The 19,993-nt window shown below is 50.6% G+C and overlaps 1 protein-coding gene across 3 annotated transcripts in view; it reads left to right on the top strand.

Annotated features, from left to right (window-relative positions):
* The first annotated feature begins 865 nt into the window (after positions 1-865).
* Positions 866-19,993, top strand: part of Capzb (capping actin protein of muscle Z-line subunit beta) — a 122,942-nt gene continuing 103,814 nt past the window's right edge. Inside the window, exon 1 of one of the 3 annotated variants that reach the window (XM_042688637.1) lies at positions 866-993. In XM_042688637.1, the coding sequence (XP_042544571.1) occupies positions 991-993 (3 nt within the window). In that variant the 5' untranslated portion in view covers positions 866-990. Of the gene's footprint in view, positions 994-2,065; positions 2,172-19,993 lie in introns of those variants that run through there. The other 2 variants (XM_042688636.1, XM_042688639.1) reach the window with 2 other exon arrangements.

Raw genomic sequence — 19,993 nt, 5'->3', positions numbered from 1 at the left:
AGCTCTTCAGCTCAAGGCTAGCGCTCTACCACTTGAGCCACAGCGCCACTTCTGGCTTTTTTTTTTCTTTTTGCTTATGTGGTGCTGAGGAGTCGAACCCAGGGCCTCAGGCATGCAAGGCAAGCGCTCTACCACTGAGCCACCTTCCCAGCCCCTCTCTCTTTTTTTAAACCTGGGTCATCTCACAATAGCCTGTCACAGGTAGCCAGGAAGGCCGAGATCTCCAAGTCTCAGCCCATCACCATTTGGTTCCTAAAACAAGGCCTGGTAAACAGCAGGTCCTCCACCCACGGAATCGTGAATTCCCGAGGCCGGGGTGTGAGGCCCCGGAGAGCTCCAGGTCCCCATCCTCAGCAAGCTGCCCCGCGGAGACTCCGGGCCAGGGTCCCCGCAGGGCCGGGCAGGGCCGCGCCAGGCCGCTGTCCGCACCAGTTCCGGTCCGCTGCTGCAGGCGTGTGCTCCGGGGTGGGGCGCGGAAGGACGAGTCCCCTCCCAGCCCCCGTGCCTTCCGCATCCTCGCCCGTGGTCCCCCGCGATCGGCAGCCACGGGGTCTCACGCCGGACGTCGGAGCTGACGGAGGCCTCCAAAGCCCTGCGCCCCCAGCCCACCCCTTCCCCTCCCCACCCCGGCCCCGTGCGGCGCCAGCCAGCGCCGCCCCGCCCGCGCAGGCTCCGCCCCCAACCCTGGGGCCGCCCCCCAGAGCAGGCTCCACCCCGCTTCCCCACGCGAAGCTCCGCCCCCCGCGCGGCGCTCCATACTTGGCGATCGCCGCAGCCCCGCGCGCTCATTGGCCGGGAGCTGGCGGCGTGGGGGGCGGGCCGGGCCCGGCCGGGGCGGAGAAGGAAGGTGGCGGCGGCCCGGCGCGGGGGGAGGGGGGCGCTGACCCGGATGTTCACTCCTGGGCACCCGGGGAAGTGGAAGCGCTGGGCCCTGCTGCGGGGGGGAGAGCCACCGACGCCGGGACCGGGACCGCCGCCGCCGCCGCCACCATGGTAAGGGCCCCGCGGCCCTGGCCCCGCGGCCCTGCCGGAGCTCGCGTTCCCCTCCCCCGCCGACCCCCGGCCCGGGGAGGAGGGGGCGAACGCCGGGGGGTGGGGGAGGGGCGGGGTCCCAGACCCTAGGTGGACGCCACCCCTGGGGTTCCGGAGGGGGTCGCGGGCTGCCTGGACGGGCGCTGACCCTGCCTCCCTCCAGCCCCCGCCCCTGCCTCCGGCTGGAGCCCCCTCTCCCCTTCCGCGTCCAGGCCAGTCTCCCCCAGAACCCAGCCTGGACCCTCTCTGCCCCGTGGGCCGGGCCCCGCCACCCTCTACCGCCACCCGGGCGGAGTCCCCCCGCCCCTCCCCGCCTTCCTCCTCGCGGCCCAGCTAGGTCTCCTTCCTCGTCTCCACGGCCCCAGCTAGGCCGCCGTTTCCATCAGGGCCCAGGCTAGGCCCCCATTTCTCCAAACTCCCTTCCCCTCTCTGCGGCCTCGCCTGGACCTCGGACAACTCCTCCTCTGCGGCCTCAGTTTGGATTTGTTCGGTTCCCCCCTCCCCCCAGCCTTCCCTTCCTCCGGTGGTCCTAAGTCTGAACCTCTCCACCGCCCCCCCTTCCCCCGCCTACACCTCCCGCCCTCGGCCCCCCACGATCGGGGGCCCTGGACTGGTCACACTTTTAGCTTAGTCTGCGTCAGCCCGCCCTGCCCTCCCCGCCCTGCCCTCCCCTGCATCAAGATCCCGTTGCCACTCCTGACCCCGACTCGTGTCCCCTCCCCTGTACCTAGGGCGCGTCCTCCGGGAAGTAGGGGAGCGGCTCTCGCTGCGGTGGGGGTGGTCGGGGCGCTGTGCCTTCTCAGGCTCCAGAGTTGCCCTTTCTGGGGAGGCCGCCCGGGAGCGAGCAGGAGAGAGGGAGGGAGGGGAGGGCGGGCATCCGCGTGCCCGGAACAGCACAGGGCCCTTCCCTGGGCCGCCGCCTCCGAGCTGCCCTGCGAGCTGAGCAGTGAGGGTCACCGGGATGAACGCACAATTGCTCTTGTGAGGCCGCAGCCTTGGGGAGGGGGGTTGCCACCAGGCTCAGAGCCCCAATATATGGCCTGGACACGATGCACCCAAGGAGGCGCAGCCTCCCTTTCCCCCTGAACTGTCAGCTGGTAAAGGTTGGAACTGCCGACTATGGAGGTGGTTCGGATCAGGTGAGTGAACTGGAAGGCAGAGAGCTAGCTCCACTCGTGGTGTTTGTTTTGGTAATGAAGGAAGGCGCTAGTCGAGCCTGAGATGGTTTCTCCTGCCCCCACCCCCATCCAAGCCTGTCCACAACATCCACTCTGGGACCTTTTACAAAGGTCTGCCACCTAGGTGGGAGAGCAGGAGCCCCACCTGGTCAAAAAAGCTTTGGCCACCGCACTGTGTGAGCCTAGGCCATTCACCTGCTGCATCAAGGCCTTGTGCAGGCACCTCCCTGCAGGGCCTCCAGATGTTTGCTTGTGAACTTTGAACTAAATGGTTTTGAGGAGCCCAGCTCCTTGTTTAATCAAGGGATGCTGAACAAGAGTGACTAGTTTAGACGGGCTAATATACTTTCTGGATTGATCACAAATGTTTAATATTTAATGCTGATCAAAAACTAGTTTTAGAGGTGGTGGGGTAGGCGTAGGCCCCAGCCTGAGCAGAGAACCACTTCTCCATGACAGTTTTGGGTGAGGCTTTTTTTTTTTTTTTTGTCGGCTGTGGGGCTTGAACTCTGGGCCTGGGCGCTGTCCCTCAGCTCTTCAGCTCAAGGCGAACGCTCTACCACTTGAGCTACAGCGCCACTTCCGGTTTTCTGGTGGTTTATTGGAGATTGGAGTCTCACGGTCTCTCCTGCCCGGGCTGGCTTTGAACCGCGATCCTCAGATCTCAGCCTCCTGAGTAGCTAGGATTACAGGCATGAGCCACCAGCGCCCGGCGGGTGAGGCTTTTAAAAGCAGGCTGAAGTTTTTTCGGTCGTGGGGCCTGAACTCTGGGCCTGGGTGCTGTCCCTCAGCTCTTCAGCTCAAGGCTAGCACTCTACCACTTGAGCCACAGGGCCACTTCTGGCTTTTTTTTTTTTCTTTTTGCTTATGTGGTGCTGGGGAATCGAACCCAGGGCCTCAGGCATGCAAGGCAAGCGCTCTACCACTGAGCCACCTTCCCAGCCCCCAGGCTGAAGTTTTGTAAGTGTGCTCTCAGGGCAAAAAGCAGGGGAGGATGAGTAGAGCAGCCGGTTGGGGTTGCCCAGGGCAGCACTTTAGGTATGGAAGGACAGTTCTCCCTCCACATGTGATGGAAAGTGACAGGAATGACCCAGGAAGAGCACATGACACCTCAGGCCTTCTAGAGTCCTCTGTGTAGCTCTTACTGGGCGTTCTGAAAAGACTGGAAGGTGTAGAGAAGATGCTATCTGCTAGACACTATTTCATCTGGATGAGCTCGCTTAATACAAAGTCTTGAAGGTGTTTGCTGGGCATTTGATAGGTGGATAAGATGGTGGTGTGTGTGTGTGTTTGTGTGTGTGTGTGTGTGTGTGTGTGTGTGTTATGGTATCTTCAAGTTATTACTCCACAGATGGGGGAGGGGGGAGGGAAGCAGAAGGGAAGGGTGGAACCATTGCAGATCAGTAAGAACACATCTGGCAGGCTCTAGACTGCATTGGTCCCTGTTACTAAGATGCTGGTGGGTTCGAGAATCTAATGATACTTTAACAGTGAGGAAGGTGCAGTGTTTGTGGTCCATGGGTTGTGTGCTAGATGCTTTGAGTAGGAAATCTTGTTTAACAGTGAGAAGTAGTATGGAGAGAACAGCAGCTTAATGTGGGACACAACTTGAACTCTTGGACAGTACAGATTTTGAACTATTTTCTTCTTTTCTTTTTTTGGGGGGGGGTCTGGTCGTGTGGCCTGAACTCTGGGCCTGGGCGCTGTCCCTCAGCTCTTCAGCTCAAGGCTAGCACTCTACCACTTGAGCCACAACACCACTTCCGGCTTTTTTCTTTTTGCTTATATGGTGCTGAGGAATCAAACCCAGGGCCTCATGCATGCAAGACAAGCGCTCTACCACTGAGCCACCTTCCCAGCCCTTGCTGTTTTCTAAGGCTATATTTCTAGGGACTCAAGCCTCACCTGGAACTCAAATGGCTAAAAGAGTTGGGTGCAGTGCCATACTCCTAATCATTGAAAAAGCAGGGGGATTACAAGTTCAAGGCCAGTTCTTTCTTAAAGAAAAAAGGAAAGGAAAGAGAGAAAAAATTAGCTTACTGTGGTCTTCTGGGATGTGTCTGTGTCTGAATTTAGCCCCTTGGTTTATAGCTTATTCCTCACAGTCCTAAGTACTTTTTTTTTTTTGTACTAGTATTGGGGTTTGAACTCACAGTCTGGGTTCTGACCCTTAGTTTTTTCCTTTGTTCAAGGCTTCTTGGTTGCTAACTGGAGATAAGAACCTCAGAGTCGTCCCCTCCTCTCCCCACCACTTCAAACTGCATGATCCTCAGGTCTCAACCTAAGTAGCTAGGTTTACAGGTGTGAGTCCCCAGTGGCTGGACCACTGGCCTCTACTTACTTCAAATTTATTTACTGCTTGAATTATCTGATAACCAGTGTAGATAGTTGAAACAGGACAGAAGGGGTAGAGTGGGGGCTGCACCATAGGGAATGAATTGTGTCTGATGGTAGAGAAAATAGCTAGGTCTCACTTTTCCATTGAGAGAAATAGTGTTTGAGATTCTAAAATGCACTTGACTTTGGAGTGAAGATCATGCTTTTTTTTTTTTTGGTCAGTCGTGGGTCTTGAACTTAGGGCCTGTGTGCTGTTCTTCTGCTCAGAGCAAATGCTCTACCACTTGAGCCACAGCGCTACTTCCAGTCTTCTGGTGTTTAATGGACATAAGAGTTTCACAGACTTTCCTGCCTGGCTGGCTTTGAACTGTGATCCTCAGATCTTAGCCTTCTGAGTAGCTAGGATTACAGGCATGAAGATCATGCTTTTGTTGGAGTCAGTTTCACCTACCTGGTTAAGAATGCTTAGACAAATGGAATTTATTTGCATTCTCTTATGTAATAACCTTACTACTGTCCCTAAGTGCTTCACAATTTCAAAGCACTTTTCCTAATGTAACACTAGCTTCTAATTTAGGAATTACTATTCTGAGAGTTACAATTCTGGTGCTTGATGTTGGAATTTGTAGCAGTGAAGGGAGGAGAAAGCCCCTAAGGAGTTGTCTCTGGCTCTTAGATGGCTTTGTCTGACTAGAGCTGACAGGAGAGGCCCCTTATAGTGTTACCAGGTTAAACAGTAGAGTTGGCACTAATGTGTCTTGGTGGGGTCCTTGAGTAGATAAAATACACAGTTCAACTCAGGCTCTACTTGTATATGCTTCCCTGTTCTTTAAATCCAGCTGGACTCTTTTGGGTAGAATACTTGTAGAAAAGTAGCCGAAGAGCAATAGTGTAAGATTAAGGAGCTGATAATCTATCTCTTTGAAAGCAGGTCTTTTCTGACTAGTAGTAGAAGATTTATACCTTTATATTCCCTGGAAAAGGACAAAGGACTGAAGACTGGACAGCACAAGGACTCAGTGGCAGAGCAAGGGGCCTGAGTGTTGAAACCTCTGCCTGCTTGGCTGTGGATGCTCACTCTTAGGCAGACACGGAGGCCTTTATAAAACTATTTTTATTGTTTGTACTAGGATTTGAACTCTAGACCACAGCTTGCTACCACTTGAGCCCTGCCTCCAGCCAGAGACTTTCTTGCGTGGGAAGCTCTACAGGATAGCATTTTGCTTTCTACACGTGTGTTAAGCGGTTACTCTGCTGCCCGTGTTCTGGGCATACAGCAATGATGCAGGCAGATGAGATCCAGCATCCTCCCAGCTTCTACTGGCAGGAGGTGGACATGCCACTCTTCCCTGAAATTTAAGTGAGAAAACAACTGCAAGACCACAAGTGTGATCTGTGGAGGAGGCTTGCCCAGCCGCACTCCCTGGCCTTGAGGGGTACCTGCCCTCATGCCTACCATCGCAGGGGAAGTGAAATACATGTGCTTGTAACCCCTTCCTCTGCATATCTGAGGGGCCCAATGACTGACTGAGTGGCAGACCTGGGACTCAGACTTGGATCTTCCTAACTCCTCTGTGGGTTACTTGGCTCCTTAGAAACTGAGCTATCTAGCCCCACTAGTATAGGAGATTAGTGTTTCAGTGTGAGGAGGTGGAGACTTAACATTTGTGTGGGCATTAGCCATGTGTTAAGCACTTAGCTAGAAGCTTTAGCCCATGGGAGGTGCCTTGCAGCAGCCCAGTGAAGAATGTTCAGCCTTGGGTAGGAGGCAGTGTAGCATATTAGATTTAGAGCCAGGTGGATTGAGGGTAATAGCATCACCTCCTCATAAGGAGGGTTAAATGAGATAATATATGCCAGATGCTTGGAATGTTATCTAGCACATAATTGTTTAAGTATTAACTGTTCCCACCGTTTAAGATGAGGTGCATAGGGTATGTGGTTAGCCATTGTGTAACTGTGGAAGAATTGGGTTTCATGACTGCAGGGCTGGCTTGGACCCCTCTTCTTACTACCTGCTGGTGCTGCTTTGAAGTGTGTGAGGCTTTAGGCTTGTGCCTTGAGGGGAGAACATCCCTACCTAGCTCGACCCTCTTTGTCCATGGGGGACAGGCTTTCTGTGATCTGGGGACCAGTGCTGTTCTTTGGGAGATTGGTCGGTGCTGGAGGACCCCCTTGCCCTCTGCCAGGCTGGGAGCAGTGTGCGAGCAGAGGATTGTCTGCTGCACCTTGCCCTGGCCCTTGGCCCATAGGAAGTCTTCACTGAGCTGTTGAGTAAGGGAGTGAAGAGAGCAGTGAGAGGCTGCCTTTCCTTTTGCTGCCTGCCCAACAGAAGATGGGCTTTGCAGTGGAGCTTATGTGGATTAACTCTGCCTGCCACTCAATGCATGGCCTTAAGTGAGGTCCCCATCTTCCCTGACCCTCATCTCCTCCGTCTGCAGTGTGGGGATAACATTTTAGAGGGATTCCAGGAAAAAGAGGAAACTTTTTTATTAGCCTCCATCCAGTGCCTGGTACACAGAAAGGGTAGCTGTGGCTATTGTCTTGCTTTGCCTGCCCCAGTGTGAAAGACACAGATAGAAGCCACCATCTCTAACCATCTCAGAGGAGATGGAGACATCTAAAGTTGAAGGTGCATCAGAAGGAAATCACACTAGAAAAGACTCATTGGGAGCTGAAATGTGTGCTCTGAGCAGCGTGAATCAGCTTCCATCTCTTCTAGGAAGCCCTCAGACCTTCCAGTCCACGGCCAGCTTGGGGGCTGGGTGTGAAGCCCCACAGGCCTTGCCTGAGTGGAGAGGGTGTGGTGCACAGAGTGGTCAGTGTGGATCAGGATATGATCAGCCAGTGAGTGAGCAGACCACAGAGAAGACAAGAGGCAAGGATGTGCTTTGTCTTGGGAGTGCTCACAGGACGCCTGAGTTGCTAAGCTAAGGAGTTTGCATTTGATCTGGGACAGTGTGGAGCCAGCAACATTTTTGACAGGGTAGGTAGAAATTTGAGGAGGCTGGCAGAGTGGTGGTATTTTAGGAAGAGTCCTCTGGCCAGGGTATACAGGAAGGACTGGAAAGGTGAAAGAGATGGAGGCAGACGTTCATGGGCATCAGCCTGAGGTGAGAGCCCTGGCCACTCTGGCTGTGGGTACAGAAAAGAAGGGATGGCAGATAAAGATCGGAAGGCAGAACCAGACGTTGAGATTTACTACCTCTGTGGGTGAGGGGTGCTTCTTCCCCCAGAGCTTCCCTGTGTATGGGTTTGGATTTATCACTGACACCCAGCTATTTCTGGTCAGATAGTGGTATCTGCAGACTTGATACCCTGTTCACACTGAAGCAGGATTTCAACCTGAGGGAGCCAGTGATTGGCCTTCTTGGGGCCTGCTAGTGCCACTGTACTGCATCCAGCCTGCATGCTGCAGCTCTAGGCTCTGGACACACACTGAAGTGCCTAAGCCCCCCCCCCCCCCCCCCCCCCCCCCCCACTCTGTGGAGGGATGCTTTGCAGGGTGGCCATAAGAGTGACGGGCTGGGGTTCCACATACATGGGAAACAAGGCCAGCCTGGGATAGCCTGACTCCAGGACAAACTGCTGAGGATGCTTCAGTGACCCTGCCTTGCAGCTTTGGAGACCTACTAACTACACGTCTCTGGGTTTTTTTCCCCCATCAGTCCTGTGGCTTGAACTCAAGGCTTGGGTACTGTCCCTGAGCTTCTTTTGCTCAAGGCTAGCACTCCACCACTTGAGCCACAATACCATTTCTAGCTTTTCCTGTTTATGTGGTGCTGCGGAATCAACCCAGGGCTTTGTGCTTGCTAGGTAAGCACTTTACACTAAGCCACATTCCCAGCCCCATCTCTAAGTCTTAAAAGCAGGGGAGGCCACATATCTTGATTCTGACAGAGGAGGGCAGAGCCAACTTGTGGAGTCCATTCCTTGGGACAGAGTCAACCTTTGTTCATCTCCTGCCATTAACTCATCTTTTTCGGGCATCTTTGGAAACCTGGAGGGAGCTCTTTGCCCCCCAGGGCCCCCGTTTGCAGTCCTCTTGCCCGTTCTTACACAACAGCAGCCAGGTGCACTGTTCCTCTGGCACCATACAGGGCAATTGTGAGGACTGACTGCTGTATGGAAGTTTAATACACGGAAGGATAGCATGCCTAGCACTGCATAATGCAAGGGAAGTGTTGGCGCTTGTGGTTTTTTTAAACTTGGGTAGTTGATGGCTGGGGTTTCACTTATGCTCCCAACTTCACTTAGGAGGTGAGGATTAGCTCTTTTTCTGAGACCCCTGGAGGTAGAGCCCCTGAGGCTTGCAGCCTTATGGGTCAGCCCGGTTAAACCCTAGAGTGGTGAAAATTCCAGCTCTGTGTTTTCTGGCCCCAGCTTTTACAGTGGTGCTCAGTGGAGACAGTTATCTGTTATTGCCAGCTTCCGCTTCAGCTGTTCTCTCAAGCTTCCTCTTCTTGAGCTGACAGCACCCTCTAGTTAAGATCTGCCCTGAAGCCATTATCTGATTTAACAGTATTGGTTGGTTGGTTGTGTGTGCCAGTACTGGGACTTGAACTCAGGGCCTCACTGGGCTGGTGCTCTGCCACTTGAGCCATGTCTCCACTTCTCCCTTTTTGCTGGTTGATTGAAGGTAAGAGGCTTCAGAAGTTGTCTGCCCAGGCTGACTCTGAACCAGACTGTGATTCTCAGATCTTGGCCTCCTGAGAAGCTAGGACTATAGGTGTGAGCTACTGGCACTCAATAATATTGGCCTTTAGATTAGGAAACTCAGGAGCTACTAAGTGTAATGTATCTTGTGCATCAGTGGGTGTTGAGGCATGTTCTGGGACACTTGTCCTTCGGTGAGTCCATCCATGGGTGAACATGAGTGTATACTTACCCAAACTAAGATGGCTATGGTATCTCCAGGTGATAAAATCTTAGGGGACCGTCCTCCATCCTGCCACTGCAGACTTTTTTTCTGCTGGTTGTGGGGCTTGAACTCAGGGCCTAGGCACTGTCCCTGAGCTTCTTTTGCTCAAGGCTAGTGCTCTACCATTTGAGCCACAGTTCCACTTCCAGCTTTTTCTGAGTAGTTAATTGGAGATGTCTCATGGACTTTTCTGCCTTGGCTGGCTTCAAACTACAGTCCTCATATCTCAGCCTCCTGAGTAGCTAGGATTATAGACATGAGCCACTGGTGCCTGGCTCTGCAGGCCATTCTTGACCAGCGTGTTATGTGGTCTGTGACAATAGTAAGATGATTAAAATGTACTTTTGCCTGTACCTTTTCTGTGAGGGCAAATGCTGAGCAGGCACTCACAGCATTTCCTGTGGTACCAAATGCCTTATCCCTTCTTGGTGTAGCTGTGAATGGCAGCTAGAGTTTTTGGGTGTGGCTTGCTTGTTTTGTGCTGCTGCTGGGAGCTTCTCATCAGCACTTGGGCCCTGCCTTGTTTCTGCCCTGTGCTTTGGTACCCTGGAATGGGAGGAAGAGCTTTTGTTGAGTATACCCTGGTGGAGAGCCTGATCTAAGGCATTGTGATGAAGCCACCCTGACAGTTCTCAGCTCTGCATCCACACTTACTAGTCTTTTGCTTTTCTTGTGATTGACTGGTGACCTGAGCTAGGTGAGGGGTGCAAATCTTCTGTGAGGGTCTCTGATGTGCACTGTCATTGCTTCCACCGTGCACGCCCTACCCACAGCAGTGGCAGCAAAGGGTGGGCATGGAGGTATGAATGGTTATCTTGGAATTCCAGATCTTGCCTTGGTCTCCAGGAGTGTTGCTGGTACTGGAGTTGGGAAGTTGTCCTGCTGCAGTAGTCTTCCCTCTATGGGGTTATGGTTCCATCCTAGAGTCTCCATTGTCCACAGTGCCCCCTTTCTTCTGCTAGGGTATCCTTGGTCATCTCTAATGCTCTCACCTGGCCCTACGCCGCTGTGTGTGTGTTTGTGTGTGTGCGTGCACACACATGCTTGCACGCGCATGCTTGCGCGCACATGCGTGCACATGCAGGTTCTTGGGATTGACCTCTGGAGCTGGGTGCTGTCCCTGAGCTATTTTGTTCAAGGCTGGCATTCTTTTCATTTGAGACATAGTTCCACTTATGGCTTTTTTTTTTTTTTTTTTTTCTGGTAGTTAATTGGAAATAAGAGTCTTCTGGACTTTCCTGCCTGGGCTGGCTTTGAACTGAGATCCTCAGATCTCAGCCTCCTGAGTAGCTAGGATTACAGGCATGGTGCCTGGCTGCTTACTCATTTTTCAGATAAGGAAACATAAGCCCAGAGACCCCAGCTGAGTCATGGAAGATGCCTTGTAGACCCAGGCCCACCCCACTCTGAAGCTCTTGCTGATAGGATTTGGCTGGGCTGCTTAGTGTATAGATGAAGAAACTGAGGATTAGAGGTCCCTATCGCTTCACCCGTCCAGTGGCTGAGGAGGTCTGGGACTAGGTTTGGTTTTTGTTCAAGTTGTTGAAATAAATGCAATTGGAACTATGTAAGCTGCCTGCAAATGTTTGTGATGGCCTAGCCAACATTGTCAGAGGGTGCTGGGTGGTATCACCAGGATAGGTCTTTGTGCTAGAGTGCCTTTCATGCCTGACTTCTGCCTGTGACGTGAATGCTAGTAGTGTGTTGACTCACACTGGCAGCCTCTTGTTGAGGACTATTGGTTGAAAAGCCTTGGGTGGTTGTGTTGCCTTCTTCCTGTCCTGGGGAAAAACCAAGTGAGCAGTCCACAGTTAGGTGAATTGAGGTGGGTTGAGTTGGCTGCCTTGGCCTGCTTGGTAATTTCTTATCCTTAGGGGGAAGACTGTTGGTTGATAAATGTGAGTGCTGTAAATTCCTACCATTCCTCCCCTCCACCTCTGTTCCAAGAGCAGTTGGAGTTTCAACGATAGACACAGAAATGAAGAATTGTCTCAGCAAAGCAAGATCTACTTCTGCAAAAGGGTATGCCATCATCCAAAAATCTGGCAAACAAGCACACAGAGCAGGAAGGCTGCTCCCCTATTTATCCCTAATGCAACAGGCCCTGCCCCTCTGCTCAGATTGGTTGAGCTCACAATCTCCTTGTGATTGGCTAGTTTGGATAGGATAAAATGTATTTACATAAGATGACTTTAAAATAACATTAACAATATACAATTAATCTCAAAATATACCCACACCCTCTGCTATTTCTTGAACAATCTGATATGTCTTATTTCCATCTTGGAAAGAAGCCTGTTTAAGACAAAAACTTACAGTTCAAAAATCCTTTCTTATCCCAAAGCAGTTCCTCTTTTTCTCAACTAGAGCCAAGCCACTGAGTCAAAACAGGAACTTTTTTCTTTTTGGTCAGTTATAGGCCTTGAACCAGGGCCTGGGTGCTGTCCTCTAGCTCTAGTGGTTAATTGGAGATGAGTCTCAAATGCTTTCTTGCCCAGGCTGGCTTTGAAACACAATCCTCAGATCTTAGCCTCCTAGTAGTTAGGATTATAGGTGTGAGCTACCAGCATCTGACCTTTAAAGCAGGAAACTTTTTTTTTTTTTTTTGTCGGTCGTGGGGCTTGAACTCGGCCTGGGCGCTGTCCCTCAGCTCTTCAGCTCAAGGCTAGCGCTCTACCACTTGAGTCACAGCGCCCACTTCTGGCTTTTTCTGCTTATATGGTGCTGAGGAATCGAACCCAGGGCCTCATGCATGCAAGGCAAGCGCTCTACCACTGAGCCACTTCCCAGCCCCTAAAGCAGGAACTTTTAAAACCACACACTGTGGGCTAGGAAGGTGACTCAGTGGTAGAGTGCTTGCCTTGTGTACATGAGGCCCTGGGTTCCATTCCTCAGCACCAGATAAGCAGAAAAAGCCGGAAGTGGCACTGTGGCTCAAGTGGTAGAGTGCTAGCCTTGAGCTGAAGAGCTGAGGGACAGCCCAGGCCCAGAGTTCAAGCCCCATGACCAGAAAAACAAAAACAAACAAACACCCCCCCCCCAACCCCCCACACTTTGATAGAAAGGCAGTTTTTGTCACTATAGGTGTTTGTCAAATGCGTGACTATTTAGTAGGTCTTTAATAATGTAAACCGTTTTCTTGTATTAAGATGATCTATGTGAAATTGCTGGGGTATTTATTTTTGATTTTTTAAAAATTACCTTTATGTAGTTGTACAAAGAAGTTCACATTCTACAAAACAGTATATGAATACAAGGTGTCTGACCTATGTGAACTTGCTGGGATATTTATTTTTGGTGTTGGTTCTGAGGCTTGAACTCAGGGCTTAGGTGCTGTCTCTGAGCTCTTTTGCTCAAGGCTGGTGCTCTCTTGTGTCATAGCTCTACTTCTAGTTTTTTTGATGTTTAAGAGTTTCATGGACTTTCCTTTCCAACCTGACTCTGAACTCTTAGATCTTGGCCTCCTGAGTAGCTAAGATTACAGGCACAAGCTATTGGTACCTGGCAGAAATTTAAAAAAAAATGGTTGGAAAAAAAAAGATTGGAAATAAACATTTTGTGTGGTTCACCTAATATAGACTAAAGATAAGGCACAGGAAGCTTCATGTGGGACTTTGCTGTGTCCAGATAGATAGATGCCTTTGGACTTGAGTTTCTGACTTTTTTTTTTCTCTAGTCCTGGGGCTTGAACTCAGGGCCTGGGTGCTGTCCTGGACCTGACTTTTTATGAGGCTGTGGCCATCATCATCTAGACTATGCAGGAATGGAGGAGCTGAGTAGGTTCTGTCCCAGAGTAGGGGCCATGCACTTTTGGTGCTTTGTGACACCAAAGACTGTAGGTGCTGTTAGCTTTGGCAGGGTGGGCTATGGCCTGAAGTCACATGACTAACTGTTCTTGGAGTTTCTGGGTGATGTCCGCAGTCTAGATTCATGTTCCCAGGTCAGTGAGGGGTAAGTGCTGGGAACAAAGCCCTGCTCAGGTTTGAGCCATTGCAGACAGGCTACCTCCCTCACTCCTTGCCTTTGTAGATGTTTCTGGCTGGGGCTAACGTGTGGAGGAAGAGTGCTTGCCTAATGAATGAGGTCCTGGGTACGATCTCCAGTACATAAAGTTCTTCCTGATAGGCTTTGTGAAGATTAAGTAAGTTATAATACATGTAAAGCCAGGCACAAGGTAATACTAGCAGCATGGACTCTTAGCATGCTATTAGGGTTGGAAGAGACTCGTGTGTGGATGCTCTTTTGCCTTTACTGGAGGGAGTGTGTACCTGGGGGCCGTGCTGAATCTCAGGGAGGAGGCAGCTGTAGCTTCTTGCTTGCTCTGTCCTTGCAGGGAGGGCATGTACCTGTGTCTGCAAGCAGATTGTTTGAAATAGGGTTTTTGTTCCAGGATATAATACAAGCCACTCTTTTGGAAAAAACAGCATAATTTTTCTTTCTCTGAGTTTGAATAGCCACCCTTTGGCATGGAGTTACATTTGGTACTCAGAGCCTTTGAGGAGGACCAAGGTGTGGTGCTAACCACTGCTCCTAGCTTATTCTCCTTCCCTTGGCTACCATGCTTTGCTTCTGGTTTGTTTCCTCCTTTTCTGAAGGAGGCAGGTTAGGTCTACTGACCTATGTGGCATTTGCAAACATAGAAGATTTCTTTGGCTCTGGGTTACTATTTAATTTGACCATATGTATTTGACTTTAAGCCACGTGAGTGTTGGGACTTAGGTGTATAAGGAGGTAAGATTAGGTGAGAAGGTGGCCTGGTACAGCAGGACAGTGGAAGGTGTATCTGGGACCCGCTCCCACCCTGGCTGTTGATGAACTCACCCCTTCTTCACTCTTGAGCCTCAGCCTTGTGACTGGTGAAAGGGACATCTTCTTTCACAGGATAGTTAGGGGGTTAAATATGAATTATGTCCATGAAGTGTAGTAGCCCAGGCCTCAGGGGTGGGCATTTGAAAATGGCTTGTTACCACCTGCAGAAATTCTGCAGGAATTGTCTCTAAAAAGCCCTAGGCCAAAGAATACTGAGTCTAAGGAGCAGGTAAGAGGAGGTCTTGAAGTTTTAAGTTTCAGGTGTCTGCTCTTGGACTGTGGCCCCTTTGTGCCCAGGAGAGCCTGCACAGTGCTTACCAGTCTCAGTGTGCAAGGGGACTCATAGCACCAGCCTCTGCGGTGCTGTGGACGCTGCCTCGTGTCACTGTCCCCATGCCCTGATCGCACCCTGTTTTACAGCTGTGGGAGCGTAAGCGACCCAGTACAGCAGGGGTAGCTTCCCAGAATGCAGCTCACATGCTCTATGCAGGCAGACAGGCCCACGGATGTCATTGTCATGACAGAGGAAGGTACTTTGTGTTGATGACTTTTTTGGGGGGGCAAGAGGGGCGCCAGTCCTGGGGCTTGAACTCTGTGCTCAAGGCAAGTGCTCTACCACTTGAGCCGCAGTGCCACTTCCGGCTTTATCTGTTTATATGGTACTGAGGAATTGAACCCAGGGCTTCATGCATGCTAGGCAAGCACTCTACCACTAAGCCACCTTCCCAGCCGTGTTGAAGACTAATTTTTAAACTTTTGTAGCTGAAAGTAGGGTTTAGTTAGGAGCCATGCCTCCACGCGTTTTGCTCTCATTATTTGTTTAATAGGGTCTTAGATTTCTCCCCAGCCCAGCCCAGCCTGTTCTGCTGTCCTCTTTATACTTCCTGCATAGCTGGGATGACAGCTGCCTGCACCATGCTCAGTTTTTTAGTTGTTGAGATGGAGTCTGGTGAATATTTTGACAGGGCTGGCGTTGACTGGCCATCTCCATAATCTTAGCCTCCTAAAGAGCTACAAGTATAAGTGTGAACTAGCTATTTGTAATCTTTTGTTGTTGTTACTGGTTGTAGGGCTTGAACTCTTAAGCCTGGGTGCTGTCCCTCAGCTGCTGTTCAGCTCAAGGCAAACACTCTATCATTTGAGCCACAGTGCCACTTCCAGTTTTCTGGGGTGGTTAATTGCAGATAAGAGTCTTACTGGCTTTCATGCCCAGGCTGGCTTTGAACCACAATCCTTAGTTAGCCTCCTAGTAGTAGGATTATAGATGTGAGCTCCTAGCATCTGGCCTTTAAAGCAGGAACTTTTTTTTGGTCATGGGGCTTGAACTCTGGGCTTGGTCGCTGCCCCTGAGCTCTTCAGCTTAAGGCTAGCACTCTTCCACTTGAGCCACAGTGCCACTTCTGGTTTTCTGGTCTTCTGGCTTTCCTGCTCAGGCTTGCTTTGAACCATGATCCTCAGATCTCAGTCTCTTGAGTAGCTAGGATTACAGCCGTGAGCCACCTGTATCCAGCTTCCACCCCATTTTTTTGTGCCAGTCCTGGGACTTGAACTCAGGACCTCGTGTTTTTTTTTTTTTTTTTTTTGGTGCTGGAGTTGATGGAGAGCATGAAGAAGCAATCTGGGAGTTAACCTGGGAGTCTGCTTTAGTCCTTGATTCTATTGACCCTATTGGTTTGTGCATCTTTATTGTTGGAGAAACCATTTCTTGAAATCACAGAAAAGAACTGGTTGCTGTGGCCCCAGGAAGGCTCTTCTGTCACATGACTAGTTAGCAGGATGTGGACATAGGATAAGTGTGGGCTCCTCAAGTCCTTCTGCTTTGTGTAGTGAGCCAGGGTGCTTTGATGGGGCTTGGACCTGAAGCCATCATTTTATTTTATTTTATTTTTGGGTCCGGTCGTGGAGCCTGAACTCTGGGCCTGGGCACTGTCCCTCAGCTCTTCAGCTCAAGGCTAGCACTCTACCACTTGAGCCACAGCACCACTTTTGGCTTTTTTCTTATTGCTTATGTGGTGCTGAGGAATTGAACCCAGGGCCTCATGCATGCAAGGCAAGAGCTCTACCACTGAGCCACCTTCCCAGCCCTGAAGCCATCATTTTAAAGGAAAGGATCTGGTTAGGTTTTGTGTTGGGAAAAGTGCTGGTTGGCACTGAATGCGGAGTCAGCTAAGAGTACCTACTACTCTGCATGCCAGTCTACATGCATTGTCCTGTTTAGTTACCAGTATTTTCCTAAGTGTGCAGTCCTATCAATTTATGTACATGATAACTGTAATTATGGAGACTTTTCCTAAATTGCTAATAAGTGGCTGAGTCAGGGCTTGCGCCCAGCTGCTCTGATTTCAGGAGCCTTTGCTCTTTGCCTCTGCCATGTCATGGAGTTATGCTGCTTGCATGAGGCATGGGGCTTGTCCAGGGACCCACTCTGACCACTAGGACAGCTAGATTGGGACCCAGTGTGTAGCCCACGAGTGTCTGGGCTCCACACTAAGATTTGACATTGGGAACTCAGGCCCAAGCCCTGGTCTTTGAGCTTCTTCATCTTTCCAACATGGTGTTGGGAACCCTCCTGGCTGCTGTGCTGAAGAAATGTGGGGAGAGAGCTGGACTCCAGCCCAGGACCCTTTGACTTAAAGCTCCTGATTGGCTGCTGTGTATCTGGGAAATGTGGATGTAGCAATACAGGGCTGGAGAAAGTGGAGGATGTCCAACAGTAGGGTAGGCTTAGGTTACATGGAATGTCAGCCTGAGAAATGTCTGCGATAGCACTGAGTAAGCACCAGTCAGCCTGTGTTGTGTGACGTGCTGTGTGCTGCGTTTCCTGGGGGCCACGGGGAGGATTAGATGCAGCCACAGTTTGGGAGCCCTTTTCCCTGCTGCTAGCTGTAGTGTCTGTATATATGCCTCCTTTTCCCACTTTTTGTTTTGAGTCCCATCTTGAAGATAAGGCCTGAAGCTGAGGGGAAAGGAGTGTTTTCTCACCCTGCATTCTTCCCAGGCACAGCAAAGCTCAGCCTCTGCCTGGCTGGGTCTTCCAGGTTGCCTGAGCTGGCCATGACCTCCCTGCCTAGCTACCTTCACCGCCTCAATCTGACCCATGGCTCCAGCCAAACTGAGATAGAAGGTGACCTTCCTGCCAAAATGTACTGTGTACACACACCCCCAGTACTGGGGCCTGAACTAAGGCTGGATAACTGAGTATCTGCATACTGACTGAGAAAGGGTCAGCACAGTTCTTCGTGTTTGTGGGCTCTGCACTCACAGACCAAACCAACTATGGACCAAAAATAATTGGGAGAAAACTGGGTTTATGTTAAACATGTGACGTTTTTGATCACTTGGTAAACAATCCAGTGCAACAGCTGATTATTGGGTATGATAAGCCACTTACAGATGATTTGGAGTATAGAGGAGCATGTGCCTAGGTTAAATGCAAGTTCTGCACCATTATGTAAAGGGCTGCCTTGGGGTGGGGAGGTGGGTGGTTCTGGAACTGGTCCTCCTTGGATACCGGGGTACTAACTGTATTGGTTTTGGAGTTAAAAATAAACTACCAAGTAGACAAATTTGGAAATAATAGAATCTGCACATAACATGTTATGTCCCCAGAAGCCCGGCCCATTTAATTCTCATACATACAGCTAGTTACAATGATGGTGCTTTAAAATAAGATTTAAATCTCAGGGCTGGGGAATGTGGCTTAGTGGTAGAGTGCTTGCCTAGCATGCATGAAGCCCTGGGTTCAATTCCTCAGTACCACATAAGCAGAAAAAGCTGCAAGTGGCACTGTGGCTCAAATGATAGAGTGTTAGCTTTGAGCAAAAGAAGCTCAGGGACAGTGCCCAGGCCCTGAGTTAAAGCTCCAGGACTGGCAAAAAGGAAAAGAAGAAGAAAGAAAAAGATTTAAATCTGGATGTGGGTATACACTTTTAATCCTCAGGAGGCTGAAGCAGACAAGTAAGGGTTGTCTAGGCTACATAGTGAGATAGTATCTGAAAATAAAATTAAGATGTTAATAGGATTTTTTTTTTGGTCTTGTCTGTCATGGGGCTTGAACTCAGAGCCTGGGTGCTATCTCTGAGCTCTTTGCCCAAGACTAGTGCTTTACTGCTTTGAGCCAACAGCTTCATTTCTAGTTCTCTGGTGATTAATTGAAGGTAAATCTCTTAGACTTTCCTGCTCAAGCTGTCTTTGAAATTGTTAGCCTTAAATCTCAGCCTCCTGAATAGTTAGGATACAGGCGTGAGCCACTGGTACCCAGCTTTTTTTTTGGTATAGATGTTGTTTTCTGTGAATCCCAGGCTGTCCTCTAACCCTTAGCCTACCTCCTTAGCCTCCAGAGTAAAGGACTACAGGCTTGTGCCCATGTTTGGCTCACCATGCCTGGCTTTTGTACATATTTCTGGCTGTGTTTGTGGGGGAGTAGCTTGGGAGAAGCATCAGCTCAGTGAAGATTTGAGGCTTTTACAGTGAGTGATAAGGATGTCAGGAGTTCCTTTCTTCCTGTCATAAGACAGGCATGTGCTCCTATCTCTGGGAGTGGGTCTGGCCCCAGTGACATGGGGGTTGTGGAGATCTTGGTAGTTGTGGGTAAAGGCTCCATTCTTGATTAGGCCCTGTGGAGCTGGGCAGGGCAGGGCAGGCCTCTGATTCGGGGTGTGGAAACAGATGTGGGAACCTAATGCAGTTGTTATAGGAACCCAACTTGTGCTTCCAGCCAAAGCCATCCTAGTAATTTGGGCTCCTGTGAACTGGGAGTCCCCTTCCTGGCCTCGCATACAGGAGCTTGCAGGAAGCATGGCACTAAGAGAAAAGAGTCTGCTTGTGACATCTGAATTACTGAGGCACAAGGGAAGGGATTCAGCGTTTTATCCAGCCCAGACATCAGGGCTAAGGGGGAGGCCATCTTGGCAGCTGTCTTGGGGCCTGGGGCCCAGGGCATCGCTCCCCTGATCTGGCTGAGGTATCTTGCAGGTTGCAAAGACTGTCTTAGGCTACGTAAGCTTGGGTGGGGGCAGAGTCCATCCAGGACTTGCCCTGCCCCACCTCCAGTGCTCTACCCTGGCCCTCCTCATTACTTATTGGATGATATCTCTTTGTCCTCTGTGCTGTGTGGTGGCCGCTGGTAGCTTTGAATGGTGACTGGAGTTATTGAGGAACAGAGCATACAGGTCCCCCCCCCCCCCCCCCCCAGTCCTGGGGCTTGAACTCAGGGCCTGGGCACACTGTTCTGATCTTCTTTTGCTCAAGGCTAACACTCTACCACTTGAGCCACAGTGCCACTTGCAGCTGTTTCTGTTTATGTGGTACTGAGGAATCAAACCCAGGGCCTCATGCATGCTAGGCAAGCACTCTAAGCCACATTCCAAACTCCGAGAACATCGTTTTAATGGACTTAAATTTAAATAACCATGTTGCTATGGTTCCTATATTGACCATCACAGATCCAAATGAAAGTTGGCTCTCTCTCATTGAGGATTTAATTTAAAAAATCATTCTAGCTAAGTGCCAGTGGCTCATGCCTATAATCCTAGTACTCAGGAGGCTAAGATCTGAGGATCGAGGTTCAGAGCCAGCCTGGGTAGGAAAGTCTAGGAACTCATCTCCAATTAACCACCAAAAAGCCAAAGTGGAGCTATGACTTAAGTGGTAGAGTGCTAGCTTTGAGCAAACAAGCTCAGAAGCATCCTCCAGGTCTTGAGTTCAAGCCCTATGA

Source organism: Dipodomys spectabilis, unplaced genomic scaffold, assembly GCF_019054845.1.
Source record: "Dipodomys spectabilis isolate Male_0828 unplaced genomic scaffold, ASM1905484v1 ptg000118l, whole genome shotgun sequence".
Taxonomy (NCBI): Eukaryota; Metazoa; Chordata; class Mammalia; order Rodentia; family Heteromyidae; genus Dipodomys; species Dipodomys spectabilis.
The sequence above is the reverse complement of the archived record's forward strand: the minus strand, read 5'-3'. Positions and strand labels throughout refer to the sequence as shown.